The following is an 18,271-nucleotide window of genomic DNA, read 5'->3' as shown; positions in this document are numbered from 1 at the left end:
CAGAAGAAGAGTTTCATAATCAATATAACCCACAGTTGAAGGAAGACTTTATATATCTCCTCACTTCATTACTGATAAGTTTTAGCTCTGCCACAAGCTAGTGAAATATTAAAATATATTTTTTCCCTTACTGTATCGCTTTGGTCCATCTTCCAAACAAAAGGAAAGTGTTAAGGTTGCATCATCTTCAAAAAATTCTGTCGCAAAGGCATCCCACCACAGGTTGTCACTGTCCTGAGAGAGAGAAAAATGTTCTTTTAACAGGAAATATATATTTTACTATTTTAAAAACAATATCTGTTCTTATCTAAATATCAAGAAAGGGAAATTACTACATATCAGTAATCTACAGTTAGATTTACATCTTAAGACTGGTAGATATTTAATAAGGTTCTAACCAAGGAGCTAAGAATTATTAAGATAGGATCTAAGAATATAGGCAATTCCAAGCAGGGTGGGATTTTGGAAAAGTAGGGTGCCCAGGTCTGATAAATTCTATATTCCCAAATATAGAGGAATTCCTTTAAATATCTCTCTGAGGGCTCCAGGCATGATTTCAATGGATTTCATTTTCCATAAGCATTCAACTTGTATTCAACCTGTGATTCCCAGTATTTAATAATTTATTATTATTATTTAAATATTGCTAATATTGCTAATAATGAGGGGCCTCTGCATTGGGAGGAGGAGTTAAAGACATTGGATGGGACTGTGCAATCAAAGTCCTGCTCTTCTTAAGGTATCTCATGCATAAACAAGGAATAAAACCTGGACCATACAATTTAGGGGCACCTCTTGACTTTTATAACCCACATACATCCAGGATGCCTTTATTAATAATTAAGAATGCCCTGCATCTTACTTATAATCTCATATGAGCCTTGGTGGTTCAGTGGTTAGAATGCAATACTGCAGGCTACTTCTCCTGACTGTTGGCTGCTTGCAATGTGGCAGTTCGAATCTCACCAGGCTCAAGGTTGACTCAGCCTTCCATCCTTCCGAGGTTGGTAAAATGAGAACCCAGATTGTTGGGGACAATATGCTGACTCTGTAAAACCACTTAGAGAGGGCTGTAAAGCACTCTGAAGTGGTATATAAGTCTAAGTGCTATTACTACTGCTATTTGCTAACATATCAAACAAATATTTTTAAAGAATAATTTTATATTAAATGACCAAATAGGATAAATGTAAGTATGCAATAGATTCCATCTCCAGTTTATTATTTGTGCTTCACCTTGTCAGGCAACACCCTGAGCAAGACTTTCAGTACATTAAAAAAGAAGATAGATTTTAACTCTTTTTGTACAAACATGAGCCCTGCTCGTGAGTGTGATCCTATTTTCTCTATTTTCTTTTTTCACCACAGCAAAAGAACAAGTTGTCAAGTTAGTGAAATATTTATTCATGTGAGGTTACTAAAGAATGCTTAAAATAAATACCAGGGACCTCAGCTGCCATACTTATTATGCTAAAATAAATGTCACATTGCAATGACGCTTCAAACAGGGTGTAATATCTAGAAATATTACCCTAGAACAAGCAATGATCCTCTATTTCTGTAAATGTTGGCACCCAGTCTCACTTCCCAAGAAAGATCTCAAAAGCATAGGCAATTGGGTCAGGTAGAAGTAAAAAACAGGTTTTGCAGATACTTCAATAAATCTTTCTTTCCTTCCTTCCTTCCTTCCTTCCTTCCTTCCTTCCTTCCTTCCTTCCTTCCTTCCTTCCTTCCTTCCTTTTTATATGAGGGAAAACCAGTAAGATATACAATGCATTCACTGCTTAGAGCACACCATCCTATGCACATTTGTATGTCTATGTGTATGTGGTAGAGTAGAATAACAACATACACATTATCATACAAATTAACTAATTTGTTTCAGTTGAGCAATGACACCACTATAGCATCTACCGGACACCTGTCCTTTTCTATCACAAAATGTAGTTGAAGTATTTCTTTTTAAATCAAGCTTAAATTACCCTTAAGTCTTGTGAATTTACCCTTGACATTCAAAACAAGGGAAGAACTATGCAAACTAGCTAACAAATATTGAGTTATACTTTTTTTTTTTTTTACAAAATTGTGATTATTCTGCACTAGAATATTAAAATATATTTTAACTCAATATTTTCAGCAAGTAAATAGCATAAAATCCCTCTTGAATTGCTTTGAAAGAAAAAACAATCATTGAATTACTTATTTATTTATTGTACATTTGTACCCTGCCAGTCAGAGACTTTTAATGGATTACATAGAACATAAAACTAAATAAAACTTTTTAAATTGACCAACTATTGAAGTGCTAAGTTCCTACATGTAATAATTTGAGGAACACCTTGTATATTATATAGTTCAAAATTAATAAAGGGTTGGGTTCAGTGGTGAAATTTGAACCTGTTTGCCACCAGTTTGCTGGTCACGAATGCGCACTGCATGCCAAGCGTGCTATCAACATTCCAGAAAACCCAAACTCCAAGTAAAGACGCGGAAGCAAGCATTATCCAATGTTCTCTTTACTAGAATAGATAAACTGGCATAGCTGGGAAAACCCAAATCTGAAAGGTCCGGGTTTTCCCTCAGTAAATCAAAACCCCCAAAACCATCCCCTCTGTTGATCACATGCTCCAATCAACATCCATCCCATCTCAATTTAGCCCTCCGACCAATCCTTCTCCACATGCCGGATCGCCCTGACCTTGACCGACAGGAAGAATGCTATTATGTCTACCAACAGCCCCTCTACTAAATCCCCCCTTCTACTTTCCCACACATGAGAAGGTGGCAGCATGGAAGCTTCCGGCCTAATATGGCTTCCAAAACTGACAGGCGCCCCCCCCCCCCCTGCAGAAAAAACCACATCCTGAAAAATAAAATAGACAAAACACAAAAGAAGGGGTTAACATCTTGTACAGTACCCCTTAACCCCCTTCCCCCCCCCAGGGGGACTTTTTTGTTTCTCAGAAAATTTATCATGAAATTGCTTCACTAGCATATCAGCATTCACATCCCAACTTTTCACCCAAGTAGCTTCAGATAATAGGTACCCTTTCCAGTGCACCAAATATTGTAAGCGACCCCTGTAGAGTCTAGAGTCAAGGATCTTCTTCACTTCATAATGAGTCTCCCCTTGCACTACTAAATGAGGGGGGGGAGCAGCTGGTAAGAGCCTTAAGTTAGATTCTTTTGCTGGTTTCAATAAGCTACCGTGAAAAACTGGGTGCACTTTCCCTAATATGCGAGGGAGGCAAGTTGGACAGTCACTAGGTTAATCACTTTCACTATAGGGAAGGGACCTATGAATTTGGGTTCAAACTTCTTGCTAGGTAACCTCAATCTTAGGTACTTGGTTGACAAACACACCTTATCTCCTATTCGGAAAGGTGGTTAGAGACACCGACATTTGTCGGCTTGGGCCTTATACTTCTCCACTGATTCCGCTAAAGCTTTTTTAGTATTCTCCCAACCCTTTTCAACAAGTTCATCCATTCTGTTAGAGACATGGAAGTGGACGGCACTCTAGGCAACTCAGGCATCAGCACAAAATCCATGCCCAAGTTATCTGAAAAGGAGTCAACCCAGTACTGCTGTGTACTGCATTATTATAAGCCACTTCTGCAAATGGTAGTAAGTCCGCCCAGTTTTCTTGTTGATAATTTACATAACACCTAATGTATTGTTCCACCATTGAGTTCAACTTCTCAGCCGATCCGTTAGTTGATGGGTGGAAAGCTGAGCTAAGCCCCTGGGATGACCCAATAGACTGTAGGAACTCTCTCCAGAACTTAACGGTAAACTGGACCCTGTGATCCAGTATTATTCTCCTTGGAAACCCATGTAACCAGTAGATATGTTTCACAAACAGCTTTGCCAGTTTCTTGGCTGAGAGTAGTCAGTCCATACTTCAAAAGACTCATTAACACCCTCTAGAAAGTGTCTTCAGGATAGGAGAGCCCATCGCACCACAAAAGCCTCTTTCTCTCATACTGCTGATCTGCGCTCAGCGTCTGTTAACTTCCTCAATACATAAGCACATGGCATCAGATTGTTTTGGGCATTCTTTTGCAGTAAAACAGCAGCCACCGCCACATCACTCGCATCCGCCTGAACCACAAATGGCTTATTTGGGCCGGGGTGCTGTAGGATTGGCTCCACAGCAAATAGGCATTTTAACTGTTCAAAGGATTTTTGACAGTCCAAGCTAGGGGTTGGCTAGGTTTTGGCTTGGTGGGGGACAGATCGGTTTTTAGCAATTCTGTCAAAGGGAGAGGAACCTCAGTGAAGGCAGGGATGAATTGTCTGTAAAAGTTTGCAAACCCCAAAAAGCTTTGAAGCTGCTTAGGAGTTCGGGGGGTGGGTTGCCAGTCCAACACTGCCTTCACCTTCCCTGGGTCCATTTTGATTCCTTGATTCAACACCCTGTATCCAAGGTAGTCCAAGGACTCCTTATGGAACTCGCATTTGGACAACTTCACATAAAGCTTGGCTACTAGGAGCTTTTTCAGCACTTGTCTGTCCAATTTGACATGCTCTTCCATACTTTTGCTGATTATAAGAATGTCATCAAGGTAAACAAGGATCCCCTTATACAGGTGCTCATGCAAAACTTCATTGATCAGTTGTATGAAGACTGCAGGGGCCCCTTGGAGTCCAAAAGGCATGACCCGGAATTGGAAGCTGCCCAAGGGGCAGTTAAAAGCAGTCTTCCATTCGTCTCCCTCCCTTATGCGAACTCGGTAGTAGGCTTCCCTTAGATCCAGCTTGGTGAAAATCTTGCCTTTTGACAAGTGGTTCAGCAAGTCTTTCATTAGTGGTAGGGGGTAGCTATTTTGTATGCAAATGCTGTTCATGCCCCTAAAATCGACACACAATCTCAGCGTACCATCTTTTTTTTTCTTTAAACAATAGTGGGGCAGCCACCCTGGATTTCACAGGCTCGATGAATCCTCTGACTAGGTTGGTGTCAATGTACTTCCTCAACTTGGTCATTTCAGCAGGTGTCATGGAGTACCTCCTGGGTCTTGGCAATTTGGCTCCTGGTTCTAATTCGATGGTGCAATCCGTGGGCTGATGAGGGGGGAGGAGGTTACATTCCTCCTCACTGAAAGCTTTGGTTAAATCTGTATATACCTTAGGAATCTGGTGTTCGCCTGGAGGCCTGTCTGAACAAGCCACTGCTGTTTCTGGCAGCTGGCCGTTATGAATAGGCTGCTCATTGGGAGGAGGGCCAGCGGGTAATGGGCCAACCCCTATTCTGATTTTTCAGTTATCCATCTTCCCATTTGATGGTGGGGGGCCATTTGTCCAGACAAGCCAAGCCCAGTATGACAGACTCTGACATTTTTGGGGTTACTATAAATCGTATAAGTTCATGATGCCTTCCGATTTCTAATTTAACCAGTTCTGTAATATGGGTTGCGGGGACCCTCCCAATTAATGTTCCATCCACCTGGTGAAATTTAATTGGTGCTTTAAGGCTCCTGTTCTGATCTCCAATTGTTCAATAACTGGAAGTCCAATTAGACATCTGGTGCAGCCGGTATCTATTATTGCTGGCAGTTCTGCTTGCCTCCCTGTCTCTGGCACCACCAGTTTCACTTTAATTGAAAAGGGGAGAATGGGTGGACTCACCATCGGGTCTTCATCTTTGCTAGCCTTGCCAGGAGGGGCTTCTTTAGCCGGAGGATCCTTGCTCTCTTCAGCAGGGAGGGAACCTCTACAGCTTGTCTGGCAAATCGGCTGGTGTCTGGGGCTTTTCTTGGAGCCCTCCTGCCTCATGCAGCTGAGGCAGGATGTTGTTGTGGAACTGGGGCCAGGCATTCAGAAGCTCGATGTCCCAATTGTCCACACCAATAGCATTTAATTGCACCTGCCGGTTGAGAAGGGGTGATTTCAGTAGCCTTTGAAATGGGCCATCTAGATAACGCTCTCTGCTGGGGGTGGATTTCTTCTTTGCTGTGGGGGTGGATTTCTCTGTCTAGAGCTATGGACATGGCTTACCAGTCGTGCAGATGCTCAGGAACCCCCTGGATCCCACAAGCTTTTCTGACTTCCGGATCAATAGCTTCTTTAAAATAGTGTAGGAGTATGCGATCTGGCCAATGCCCCAGATTCCTGGCAACTCATGTAAAGTCCCATACAAAATCTTTTATGGATCGATTACCTTGCTTCATCAACTTTAGCGTGGCTTCACTTTCATTTATTCGGTCTGGGTCTTCAAATCGGGCCCGAAGCAGCTCAATAAACCCCTCGGCATTATTCAGTTCCACAGCGCCCTCATTGTGCAGCTAAGCTATCCATTCAGAAGCCTGCCCCTCATTCATCCCATTGGAAATCGCCGACACCAAGTTCCAGTCTTACTCGTATTGGTCTCTGTACTGATCCACAGGGGCCCAGACCCTGCTGAGGAAATAAGCCAGTTTGGCAGGCCTACCATCAAAGGTTTGCTCTGAAGCGGGGTGGTGTTGGCCTCATGGGTGGAGGGCCCCTGGTAGCAGTTGGGTGAGCTGGAACTTGTTGCAGAGCTGTTCCTGGTTGCTGTATTCCAGCCGGCTGCTGGGGGAGGGGGCCCGGCCGCTGAGCTGTTCTCTCCAGCCCAGCAAACAGCCGGGTTTGCTCGGCTGGGGGGGGCACTCCAGCCAGCTGCTGGACTAGTTCCCCCTGTTGTGCTGGGATTGTTGGGCTATATTGGGACCATGGGGATCCCTGGAAGCTTGGAACAGATGGCGCTGGATACCACTAGCACTGGACCCATCCCTGGCCGGTATAAAATCCCCAGCCTGGCGGTATACTCTTAGCAGGAGGTAGCACAAAGGCAGGCTGGCAAGGGGCTCCAAAAGGGGTTTTTTGCATTTTGTATGCTGGCTGTGTTTGGTGTCTCACAGCTGCAGGATGGCCAGGCTGCGCTGATCCACTCGTTTCGCCCCTGGCCGGGTAGAGAGGTGTCTGCACCCTACTAATTCTCCCTCCAGGTCCTGGATCAGGGAAGGTGAATGTAAATTACGCTAATCTCCATCTCACCTCAACTTCCATCCATTCAAAACGCTCCAGGAGCCCAATTAAGGATTGGCTTTGCATTGGGCGCAACAGGTCCCAGTCCCAGAAATCTCCGGATCCCACAGCTGTCCCCATTCTCCACTCTGGCTCACAGGGCAACTTCATATCCCCTCCCAGAGCTGGGTCAGACTGGTGACTCTTCCAGGAATCTGCTGCCTTGGGCCAAGCCCCAGCTTTCGGGCTTCCTCTGCAGCCTCAATGGCTCATACCATTTCCTCAGAAGGAGAAACAAGGACTCAGTAATTCCTTGAGCATCCGTCCCCATGGCCCCCTCTACAATTTCTCCTTTCTCCTCCATCTTCACTGAGTCTTCGCACCACCCAAGATTTAGGTAGATGCTGGGGCTCAGTACCCCCAACAGCCCCCTTATGGGGTGCCGTTAGGCTTTAAGAGAGATTCAGGTTAATGTCAGCATTCCAGAAAACCCCAACTCCAAGTAAAGATGCAGAAGCAAGCATTTTCCAAAGTTCTCTTTACTAGAATTAAATTAAATTAAATGAATTAAATTAAATTAAATTAAATTATTAAATTAAATTAAATTAAATTAAATTAAATTAAATTAAATTAAATTAAATTAAATTAAATTAAATTAAATTAAATTAAATTAAATTAAATTAAATTAAATTAAATTAATCTTTACTCTTTACTAGAAACTGGCACATCTGGGAAAACCCGAATCTGAAAGGTCCGGGTTTTCCCTCAGTAAATCAAAACCCCCAAAACCATCCCCTCACTCCTCAGTCGATCACATGCTCCAATCAACATCTGTCCCATCTCGACTCAGCACTCCGACCACTCCTTCTCCAGATGCCGGATCGCCCTGACTTTGACTGACAGGAAGAATGCTATTATGTCTACCAACAATCGCTCTACTAAATCCCCCCTTCTACTTTGCCACACATGAGAAGGTGGCAGCATGGAAGCTTCTGGCCTAATATGGCTTCCAAAGCTGACACGTGCGCCGCATGAGCCCATGCACAGTGTATGCCAAAAGGACGCTTGGGAAGGTAAGTAGAGCAGTGAGGGGGGAATCAGCTGTGCTGTGTGATTTAGATTCACTAGAAAGTAGGATTTTCTGCTTTCTAGCAATTTTAAATTGCGCAGCACAGCTGATCGTTGGAAATACCAGTTTGGAGGAACTGGTAGCTTTTTTTACTACCGGTTCGCCCAAACCGGTAGTTTTTATCACTACCAGTTTGCCTGAACCGGTGCAAACTGGTAGCATTTCACCACTGGTTGGGTTGAACAATTGCTTGATTTCTGCTCATTTCATGTGCTTATTGCTTTTATTTACAACTCAACATTCTAGGTCAGTGGCCTCCAACCTTTTGGGCACCAGGGCCTGGTTCCATGGAGAGGTTTTTCTGTGGACCAGAGGGCAGTGTGGTTTTGTGTGCTGCTTGTATTCTGTGGATGAGGCTTTGTTTGTTTGCATAGCCCAGTTTCTGGCATCCACGGACCGATGCCAGTCTGTGGACTGGGGATTGTGGTTCTACCTGCAGTAAACTATAGAAAATACCTTAATGGCTTCTATGTAGGGAATCCACACACAAGCTCATACATTCACATAAAATTTTTTATGTGTACTTTTCAGGTACAAGTTGAACACTAGCCAAGATTTTTAATCAGATCTTCATGCTATAAATCAACAGAAAGAAAAATGAAGCCATCCTAATATATATATATATATTCCCCCATTTTAAAGAGAAAGAGTAGAGGCTGCCCTAGTCATCCTTAACTCAAGCACTGACAGGTTACCTGGGATTTTTTGGCAGAGTAATTATTTTCCAATTCAACAATAATGAGATATTTCCATGGCAACCCTTCTTTCACATTGCATTAATGCTCTCCAACACTGAAATAATGGACAAAAAAATAATACTTAGAAGAGTACTTTAAAGATATATTTAATGCATGGGACAAAAGAAGGAAAAAATACAGAAGAAATTCCACAGAAGAGGACTTACCTGTGACCATTAAAAACTAACTAGAGATTTTTCTTTTAAAAAAAATCCATTTTAATTTTCCTTGTTGTTTTCCCCCAAAATCTATGTTCAAATAAAAGAGAATTTTTTAAAAAGATTGCTAGATTTCATTGTTGCCATTTTCTTGAAAATATGGAAGCTAGGAAATATAAGCTTCTGTTAGGGTCTCTTCTCTAAATTATAGATTTCTGTGACATTCCCCCAAATTTTACTCTTTGACATCAAATATTAAAATGGGACCTTTTAGCCATAGTCCAACTCTTACCATAGACTTTAAATACGGATGTGCCTTTGCAGGCACATCAAATCAGCAGGCAGGGGGCTAGAGCAAAAAAGATGAAGCTCCAGGTCATTTCTGCTTCTGCGCATGAACCCTCCAAATTGGATTAGGTTAACAATCCTAATTGTTCTAATTTTAGGCTAGCTCAATTTTAGGTCCCTTTCAGACATTGCATTTGCATAGCACTAGAGACTGCTGGGAAGAGCTGCTCACTGTGAGTTCAGGAGGACTGAGACCAGTGGTGGGATTCAAATAATTTAACAACTGGTTCTTTGCCCTAATGACCGGCTGGGTGGGCATGGCCATGGTTGGCATGGCCAGGGTGTGTGACAGGCAGCACTCAGTCTCCTGCATCCTTCAGGGAGCAAAAACGGGCCATGGGGGGGACGCGCCCCCCGTGTCTTGTTTTGGGCCTAGTAGGCCTCCCTGCACTTACCTGGGAGCCAAAATGGGGCACGTTGGATCCTTGGAAGGGACAATTTCTTGGCAGCCAGCAATTTAACTACTGATTTACCCGAACCGGCTGAATCCCACCACTGAGTCTGAGATGAAGTCCAGTGGACCAAGATAGGCACCTGGGAGCTGAGTTACTGGTTGCATCTGCATTGCATTTGCATACCACCAGAGACTGCTGGGAAGAGCTAATCAATGTGAGTTCAGGAAGACTGAAAGGAAATCCAGTTGACCAAGGTAGTGGCCCATGTGCCTAATGGCGCGCAAATCATATAACTGAAAATCAACAGTGTTTCATCCTTGGTAAGTGCTTCTGTGATTGCAATTTTATTTTAGAATGTCTGGCTTAGTTCAATGCAATATTTGTTTTGCAGCTGTCTTTCACGGTACTCTTTTTAAAATTTGGATACTGTCCTATCTGTAAGCAAATTGCTAGTCTATCTGGACAGGTTGCTTATCTAGACTCTCTAATCTGTGCTCTCCAGGCAGAAATTAAATGTCCAATTTAGCCGTTCTGTTCTATTGAGCTGTCCCACTATCAGCTCCCTCTACCACAAAATCCTGCAGGAGAAGGGCAGTAAGGATAACTGTGTAATTTGGCAGGGTGATAGCTGTGAGCCATACACACAAAGCTTTTGGTATATCCTTGTATAACAGATAGAGTGCCCTTGCTGAATAGGGATAGCAAAGTGGCAGGTCAAGCTGTTTGTGAGAATGATAACTGTCAGCTGCTCATCTTAGCTTTCTTTGAAGTTTGCTAACAACTGTCATAACCAGGGGGGAGGGGGCATCTGGGAAGGGAAGCATGCTGGAGGTGTAAAAGAATGCCATGGGAAATTGGGAAGTATTTATTTATTTATTTATTTATTTATTTATTTATTTATTTATTTATTTATTTTCATTTATTTATATGCCGCCCTTCTCCCAAAGGACTCAGGGTGGCGAACACAAATTAAAAACATACAATAATAAAAAATCCTAATTAAAAACCAATTAAAACAGGATAAATAAATAATACAACCCAAGAATCAGACTCAGCCCAGTTGTTGAAACAGCCAAGTCTTTAGGCCTTGACAGAAGGAGCGTAGATCAGGGGTCGTCCAGAGTTCGGTGGGTAGCTCATTCCAGAGGGCAGGGGCACCCATAGAGAACGCTCTACCCCTGAACATCGCCAGCCAACATTGTCTGGTTGACAGTACCCTGAGGAGAGCAGCCCTGTGAGAGCGGACAGGATGGTGGGAGGCGGGTAGGAGATGGTCCTGCAAATACCCCGGACCTAAGCCATGTAGGGCTTTAAAGGTAAGTACCAGCACCTTTAAGCGGATCCAGAGGACCACTGGTAACCAATGCAGCTCACGTAGGAGAGATGTTATGCGGGAGTAACGGGGAGCTCCCGTAACAACCTGTGCGGCTGCATTTTGGACCAGCTGGAGCCTCCGGGTGCACCTCAAGGGCAGCCCCATGTAGAGGGAGTTGCAGTAATCCAAGCAAGAAGTAACCAGGGCATGGGTGACCGTGCGAAGGGCATCTCAATCTAGGAAAGGGCGCAACTGGCGCACCAGGTGAACCTGTGCAAAAGCCCCCCTAGTCACGGCCGTCAAATGATCTTCCAGCGACAGCTGGGAATCCAGGAAGACACCCAAGTTGTGGGCCCTTTCAATGGGGACAAGTACCTCCCCCCCCATCACAAGTGATGGGACCTCTAGACCACGAGGTGCCGGCATCCACAGCCACTCAGTCTTGAAGGGGTTGAGTCTGAGCCTGTTCCTACCCATCCAGGACCGCACCACCTCCAGGCATCGGGACATCACGGAAAGGGCATCCCCGGGGTGGTCCGGGGTAGAGATGTATAACTGAGTATCATCAGCATATTGATGATACCTCATCCCGAAACCATGAATGATCTCACCCAGCGGCTTCATATAGATGTTAAAGAGTAGTGGGGAGAGAACCGAACCCTGCGGCACCCCACAGGTTAGGGGCCTCGGGTTGACCTCTGCCCCCCCACCCATACAAACTGCAAGCGACCTGAGAGGTAGGAGGAGAACCACTGTAAAACAGTGCCTCCTACCCCCAACCCCCCAAGTCGCTGCAGTAAGATACCATGGTCGATGGTATCAAAAGCTGCTGAGAGGTCAAGTAGGACCAGAATGGACCACAACCTCCATCCCGGGCCCGCCAGAGATCATTCACCAGAGCGACCAATGCCGTTTCCGTGCTGTGCTCATGCCGGAACCCTGATTGGTATGGGTCTAGGAACTCCGTTTCCTCCAGGAACTGTGGGAGCTGTTGCGCCACCACGGATTCAACAACCTTCGCTATAAGGCGAAGGTTGGAGACAGGCCGATAGTTATTAAGTGAGTCTGGATCCAGGGCAGGCTTCTTGAGGAGGGGTCGAACCACCGCCTCCTTAAGAGAGGCGGGGAAGACCCCCTCCCTCAGAGAAGTGTTGACAATTGCCTGGATCCAGCCCCAGTCACCTCATGGGCAGCCGAAACAAGCCAGGAGGGACACGGATCCAACAAACACGTGGAGGCACCCAGTCTACCCACTATCCTGTCCAGTTCATTGATGGAAACAGGGTCAAACTCAACCCAGATACTACTCCCAAGACATGCCCCAGTCTCCTTGATGGATTCTGCCCAGTCAGAGTCCAATCCAGTCCAGATCTGAGCGATTTTATCTTGTAGAAACTGTACAGACTTCCTGTTTGCTGCTGGCCGCCGCCAGACGTTCCTTTGGGATCGTCAGCTTCCACTGCCTGTCAGAGCCGCCTTCACAACGGAACGGCGGCTCGAAAAAACTCCGTTCCCATGAGGAAACGGAGATAGAGCCGGCAGGGGTGGGTAGAACTCTCTGCAGAGTCCCAAAAGTTTTTCTTTTACTTTTGGGATGGAGCGGATGAGATGCCCCATATCCCCAGCCGCTGCTCCGGGCTTTGGGAGACCTCTGCTAATGCAGAGCTAGGCGTCAAAAGCAAGCCTGCGAATTTGACAGATTACTCAAAGAAAATGTGAGCTGGACCTGTAATACTGAAGCGCAAGTATTTTACTTATCTTTTAAAAATTACTTAAGAGAATAGAGGAAGAGAAAGAGGAAAAAAGTTTCTTTTTAAAATGGCGTCTGCCGCGGCTGGAGAAGAGTTTGAGAGGGAAAGTTCTTCCGTTTTTTATTATTACAATGTAGCGGAATAAATACCACTGGCTACATTTGTAGATAAAACTCCGCTCCTGTTTTTGTTTTTCTCTTTTTCCCTTGTTGCTGGCTGGAAGTCTTTTGTCTTGTTTTTTTTTTTTTTCTTCTAACAAAGCCTGCTTAGGCGGAAACATGGCACTGAGGCTTGTGAAGTCAGACAAGCAAATAGGTGGGGGGGATTCCCCCACTAAGAATTTAAAGGAACAAGTTTTAACTCTTCAGTCCCAGAAACCTGATTTTAATATAATAGAATTTCTCTTAGAGGAGATTGAAAGAAGGGATGAGATTGTGAATCAGCAACTTGAAAAATTTAAGCAGGAAACTAAGGAATTGGTGAAATCCAAGTTTGACTTTTTGCAGCAAAAAATTTTAAAAGTGTCAGAATTCATGATTCGGTTGGATACAAATACTAATTTACTAGAGTCAAAAATGGATGAAATTCAAGATAAATTGGACAATAGAATTCAAAAAATTGAAAATGATTTGTTAAATATTCAGGATTATAGTTCAGAAGAAAAATTTAAAATGGATGCTGACCAAAAGTCTGGTAATGTAGAAAATCTGCAACAGAGGATTGATAAAGAGGTTCTAAAGATACAATATAATTTCACAGAATATGCAATAAGACTTAGAGGTTTGCAGGAAAATAACAGAGATGACTTAAGGAAAATATCTTCTGAATTTCTAGCTGGGATTTTAAAGATTCAACCTGAGGAAGTGTTTTGTAGGATTGACAGAGCTTATCGAATAAACTCCTGGACTGCCAAGCAAAGGCAATTGCCTAGAGATGTGGTAATTTATTTTTCAGATAAAGAAATTAGGAATAAAATTGTGCAAAATTCCTTCAATTCTAATTTGCAATTGTATGGAAGAAAGATTTGGATTTACAAGGAACTCCCACCTAAGATATTAATGGAAAGGAAGAAATTTGGCTTTCTGGTGTCTGAGTTAAAAAGGAGAAATATTCAATTCCGGTGGGACGTCCCAGTTGGTATTATATTGAGATATCAAGGAGAAAGATACCAGTTAAATACTGTTGAAAGAGCGGAAGAATTTTATCAAAATAGGTTGAAAATGAATTTAACGTCTTCAGATATAATACAGGATAAGCAGAAGGAGCTGGAATTAAAGACAGAGACTGTACCAGATAAATTGCCTTTGGATTTATCGGATACCCCAGCTGGATTATCTACAAATTTGAGAGAAGTGCCATCTGATTTTAATGTGATGACTTATCAAGGCAAGGACAAGCATGGAAACCAATTAGAGGATATACAAGGGATAAAAAAGAAACGCGAGACACAAAAAATTAGGATGGAAGTCAAACCCACAAAAAGAAAACAAAAAAAGAAATAGGTTGTACAAAAATAGAAATTTCTAACCCAAGCAACAGTGAAGCCAGTGATTTTAAAATATGAATGATTATGTGAAAACATAGAGGAGGCGACATATTGGTCAATATCATCCTGAGGATAGTGGCAGATCTCTGCATTGCCGTAATTTTGGGACATGGAAAGAGCCTCAAATTGATGGTTTTGAATTATCTACTTTGAAACTTCTTTTTGTGTTGATAAATATATTATAATTATCTTGAATTATAAGGCAAGAGAATCACATTGGGACATGCAGAAGATCGGGTTGTTACCCAATACGATGATGGAAATTAATAATCCTGATGAAACCCACAATTATTATTATATGGAATATAATTATAATGTCACTCGGGTGGTTGTTTTTACTTTTATATATATAAGAAGATGTTTACTACTGATGGGGGCAGATATGATTGGAGATCTTGAATAAACTGTTGCATCAGCAAGCTATGTTACCCTATTATGGATGTTGGTTTTAACAATCCAGTGGAAAGACTTCAAGAAGATATTATATGGACTATAAATTTAAAGTTATTGTCTTTTCTTTTTTTATTTAGATATAATGGAATATATATATATATATATTTTTAAGTAGTGTGGGCAGTGAATTAAAGATATCAAGAATTGTTGTGTATGGTAAATTTGTAAGACAGTGGGTGAATAAGCTAGCTACAGACTGATTAGTTTAAGAAAAGGGATTTTTAAGTGATACATTTAGGGGAGTGGAGGAAATGGATAGAGTGGAATAAATGTTAAATTAGATTTTATGGGGAGCCCGCTTTGAAATGTTATTAAAGTAGGACTTATCGTATAGTTTTAAAGTGGAAGGTGGTTTTGAATTGTTGCAATAATGTATAGATATAAAACACTATTATGCTAAATTAGAAGTTATTTTATAATAGTTATAGTATAATGTGTTTGTTTTTTTTTGTTTTTTTTCTCTTCTTCTTTTCTGAAATGTATGGATAAAGGGGGATTTATAATACTTTTAGTAAGTAAAGGTCAGTATTTTGAGGAGGGAGTAAGTAATCTGTTATGAATTAGGGTTTTTTTTTGTTACGAAGAAGTCACAGGGGGGGAAGGGTGGGGAGGGGGGGTTAGGGAGGGGGGGAGGGGGGGAAAAAGGGGGAAAAATTTGTATTTGAAAACCTTTTCAATAAAAAAAAAAAAGAAAAGAAAAAAGAAACTGTACAAAATCCTCAGCTCTGCCCTGTAAGAGGTCTTCCCTCGCTCCCTGATTGAGAAGAGAGCAGGTCACTCTAAACAGGGCTGCTGGGCGGTTTTCTGCAGATGCAATGAGAGCGGCGAAGTGATCCCGCTTCGTCGCTTCCATCGCCACAAGATAAGACCTAATATGGGTTCTTAACTGTGTTTGATCAGATTCAGACTGGGAGGACCTCCAACGCTCCTCTAGGTGTCTTTTCCGATGATTCATTTCCCAGAGCTCCATGGAAAACCAAGGAACCACCCGGGATATGCATTGGGTCAGAGGCCGCAAAGGTGCGATTCAGTCCAAGGCTCCGGCAGCCACCCGCTCCCAGGATGCTACCAGTGCCTCGGCCAAATCGCGGGATTGGGAAGTAGGAAATGTCCCAAGCTCTGTCAGGAATCTCTCTGGGTCCATCAGGTGCCTGGGGCGGAACCATTTTTCTGGTTTAGCCTCCCAGCAGCGAGGGTTGGTGGGTTGAAAGTCCAGTCTAAGGAGAGAATAGTCAGTCCATGACAGGGGGGCAATGGAGTTCCCCCCTACCCCGTCCATTTATCCACTGCCCAGAGAGAAAAACCAGGTCAAGTGTGTGTCCACCCCTATGAGTTGGGCCCTGCACTACCTGAGTCAGGTCCATGGCCGCCATGAAGGCCATGAACCCCCGAGCCATCTCTGATGTCTCGCCAATCGATGGCAGATTGAAATCTCCCACAACCGGAAGGCTGGGGAGTTCAATTGCCACTTCAGCCAAGACATCAAGCAGTGCGGGCAGGGCAGTGGCCACATAGCTGGGAGATAGGTATGTGACCAACAAACCCGACTGAACTCCAGGGTCCTACTTCAATAGGAGAGACTCACATCCACCTATCTAAGGAACAGTGACCTCCCTAGGACTAAGACTTTCTCTAATAACCACCGCCACCCCCCACCCCTTCCCTGGCATCGCGGCTGGTGCAGTATACGAAAGCCTGGGGGGCATAAGTCAGAGAGAGGCACTCCCCCCTCCTGCCCCAACCAGGTCTCCATAATGCAAGCCAGGTCCGCGCCCTCCTCATCGATAAGATCTTGTACGAGGGGGACCTTATTCGCTATGGACCTGGCATTCACATACACCAGTCGGAATCAAGGGTTCCCTGCTCTTGCACCCCCAGGGAAGCAGGATGAACAGTGGGAGCAGGAGCGCACCACCACCCGAATACAACGGGTGCAGGGTCCCCGGCCCCCACTCCCATCTCATCTGCCCTCCCTACCATCACAGGAGGTGTTGGGATTTCTTATATAAGAAGGAAGATTCGAAGTGGAACTTTACAATTTTTTTAACAAAAATGGATTCCCAATCGCAGTTAAAGAGGTGTTTTTACTGAAAGGAATTACTTTGCGAAGAGAACAGGATTGTGAGGTTCAGCAACTTCAGTTAAAAATTCAAGAACTTATAAAAATAAAAGAAGGTGGAGGAAAAAGACTGAAGCAGAAGGTTTGCAAAAAAGTCAGGAAAAAATGGAGAAGGAAAAATTACAATCCTCTTTCTTGGGGAGGATAGTAATAGTGAAAATGAATGATTATACCTGTATTTAGAGACATGATTTGTTTTGAAAAGTTATATTATAGTGAAATGAATGATTTACTTATATCTAGGGACATGATTTGTTTTGAAAAGTTATATTATATAATGTTATGGTTGAATTGTTATGAATTGGTGAAGAATTTATATAAGTTTATGGGTTAAAAGAAAAATATTGTGGATGTAAAAATTATGGACAGTGTAGATCATTCAATATAAGTTTATGGGTTAGAAGAAGGATATTACTTAAACCTTTATACTTTGTTTTAAATTACATTAATACTATATTAAAGAATGCTTTGTTGAAGAATAAATATAAACTTGTGGGGTATAAGGAAAATATAAGTGGTGCAAGGGTTGAGGGAAGGTTTTTGACAATATTTTATATAGATATTAATAGTGAAGATGTTATTTGATTATACGTAGTGGATTTGTAGAGAATAAGATGAATAAGTTTATGCAAAGTTATTAAGCAAGGAATGTTTTCAGGAAGAATTAATATAAATTTATGGGGTAAAAAGTAAAAATAAGGTTTTTACAATGTATTTTATTTGAGATTGGTTAAAATATTTTGTTAAGGTATTAATATATGTAAGGGTTGGAGATCTGATGGTTAACTGTAACTGGGCTCCGATTGTGTAATGCTGGAAGAAAGAAGACTTGTTTATTATTGAAGAACGGACAAGAACGAAGTTGGATTGATCACTTTCAAGCAATAATTGGTCTAAATAGTTATATTTAGATATGAATAAGGGGAGTTAAAGTGCAAGAGGGAGACAAATCTATAGTTAGCTTATGTTTTTTTTTATGTTTGTTAAATGCCATACCCTGTATTTGCTCTGGGAAGTCCAGGGCGGGGGCGGGAGGGTTGGGGCAGGAGGGTGGAGGAGAGGGTGGAAAATATGTGTAAACTTTTTAAAAAAACTTTTCAATATAAAAAAAAAGACCTGATTGGACTGCTCTCCCAGAGGAGGAGGTTTTGAACACTGGGAATTCCTTTCAATATATGATTTTCACTAGGGGTGAAATCTAAATTTTTTTGCTACCGGTTCTGTGGGTGTGAGATTGCAGGGATTACAGCAAGGTGTTGCGACCAGCAGCTAAGGTAAGCAAGCTGAGGGGGGGAGGGGAGAGATTTTTGCTACTGATTAGCAGGCAACT

The 18,271-nt window shown here is 42.8% G+C and overlaps 1 protein-coding gene and 1 pseudogene across 4 annotated transcripts in view; both read right to left on the bottom strand.

Annotated features, from left to right (window-relative positions):
• The window catches only part of LDB2 (LIM domain binding 2), a 548,706-nt gene that overhangs the window by 275,646 nt on the left and 254,789 nt on the right, over positions 1–18,271 (bottom strand). For all 4 annotated transcript variants that reach the window (XM_034442786.3, XM_034442788.3, XM_034442787.3 and 1 more), the window contains exon 2: positions 132–234. In XM_034442786.3, the coding sequence (XP_034298677.1) occupies positions 132–234 (103 nt within the window). The remainder of the gene's footprint in view (positions 1–131; positions 235–18,271) is intronic.
• LOC148112655 (uncharacterized) lies at positions 5,984–7,131 on the bottom strand (annotated as a pseudogene).

The sequence above is a fragment of the Pantherophis guttatus genome, chromosome 8 (assembly GCF_059756535.1).
Source record: "Pantherophis guttatus breed Tessera chromosome 8, ASM5975653v1, whole genome shotgun sequence".
In the NCBI taxonomy this organism is placed as follows: Eukaryota; Metazoa; Chordata; class Lepidosauria; order Squamata; family Colubridae; genus Pantherophis; species Pantherophis guttatus.
The sequence above is the reverse complement of the archived record's forward strand: the minus strand, read 5'-3'. Positions and strand labels throughout refer to the sequence as shown.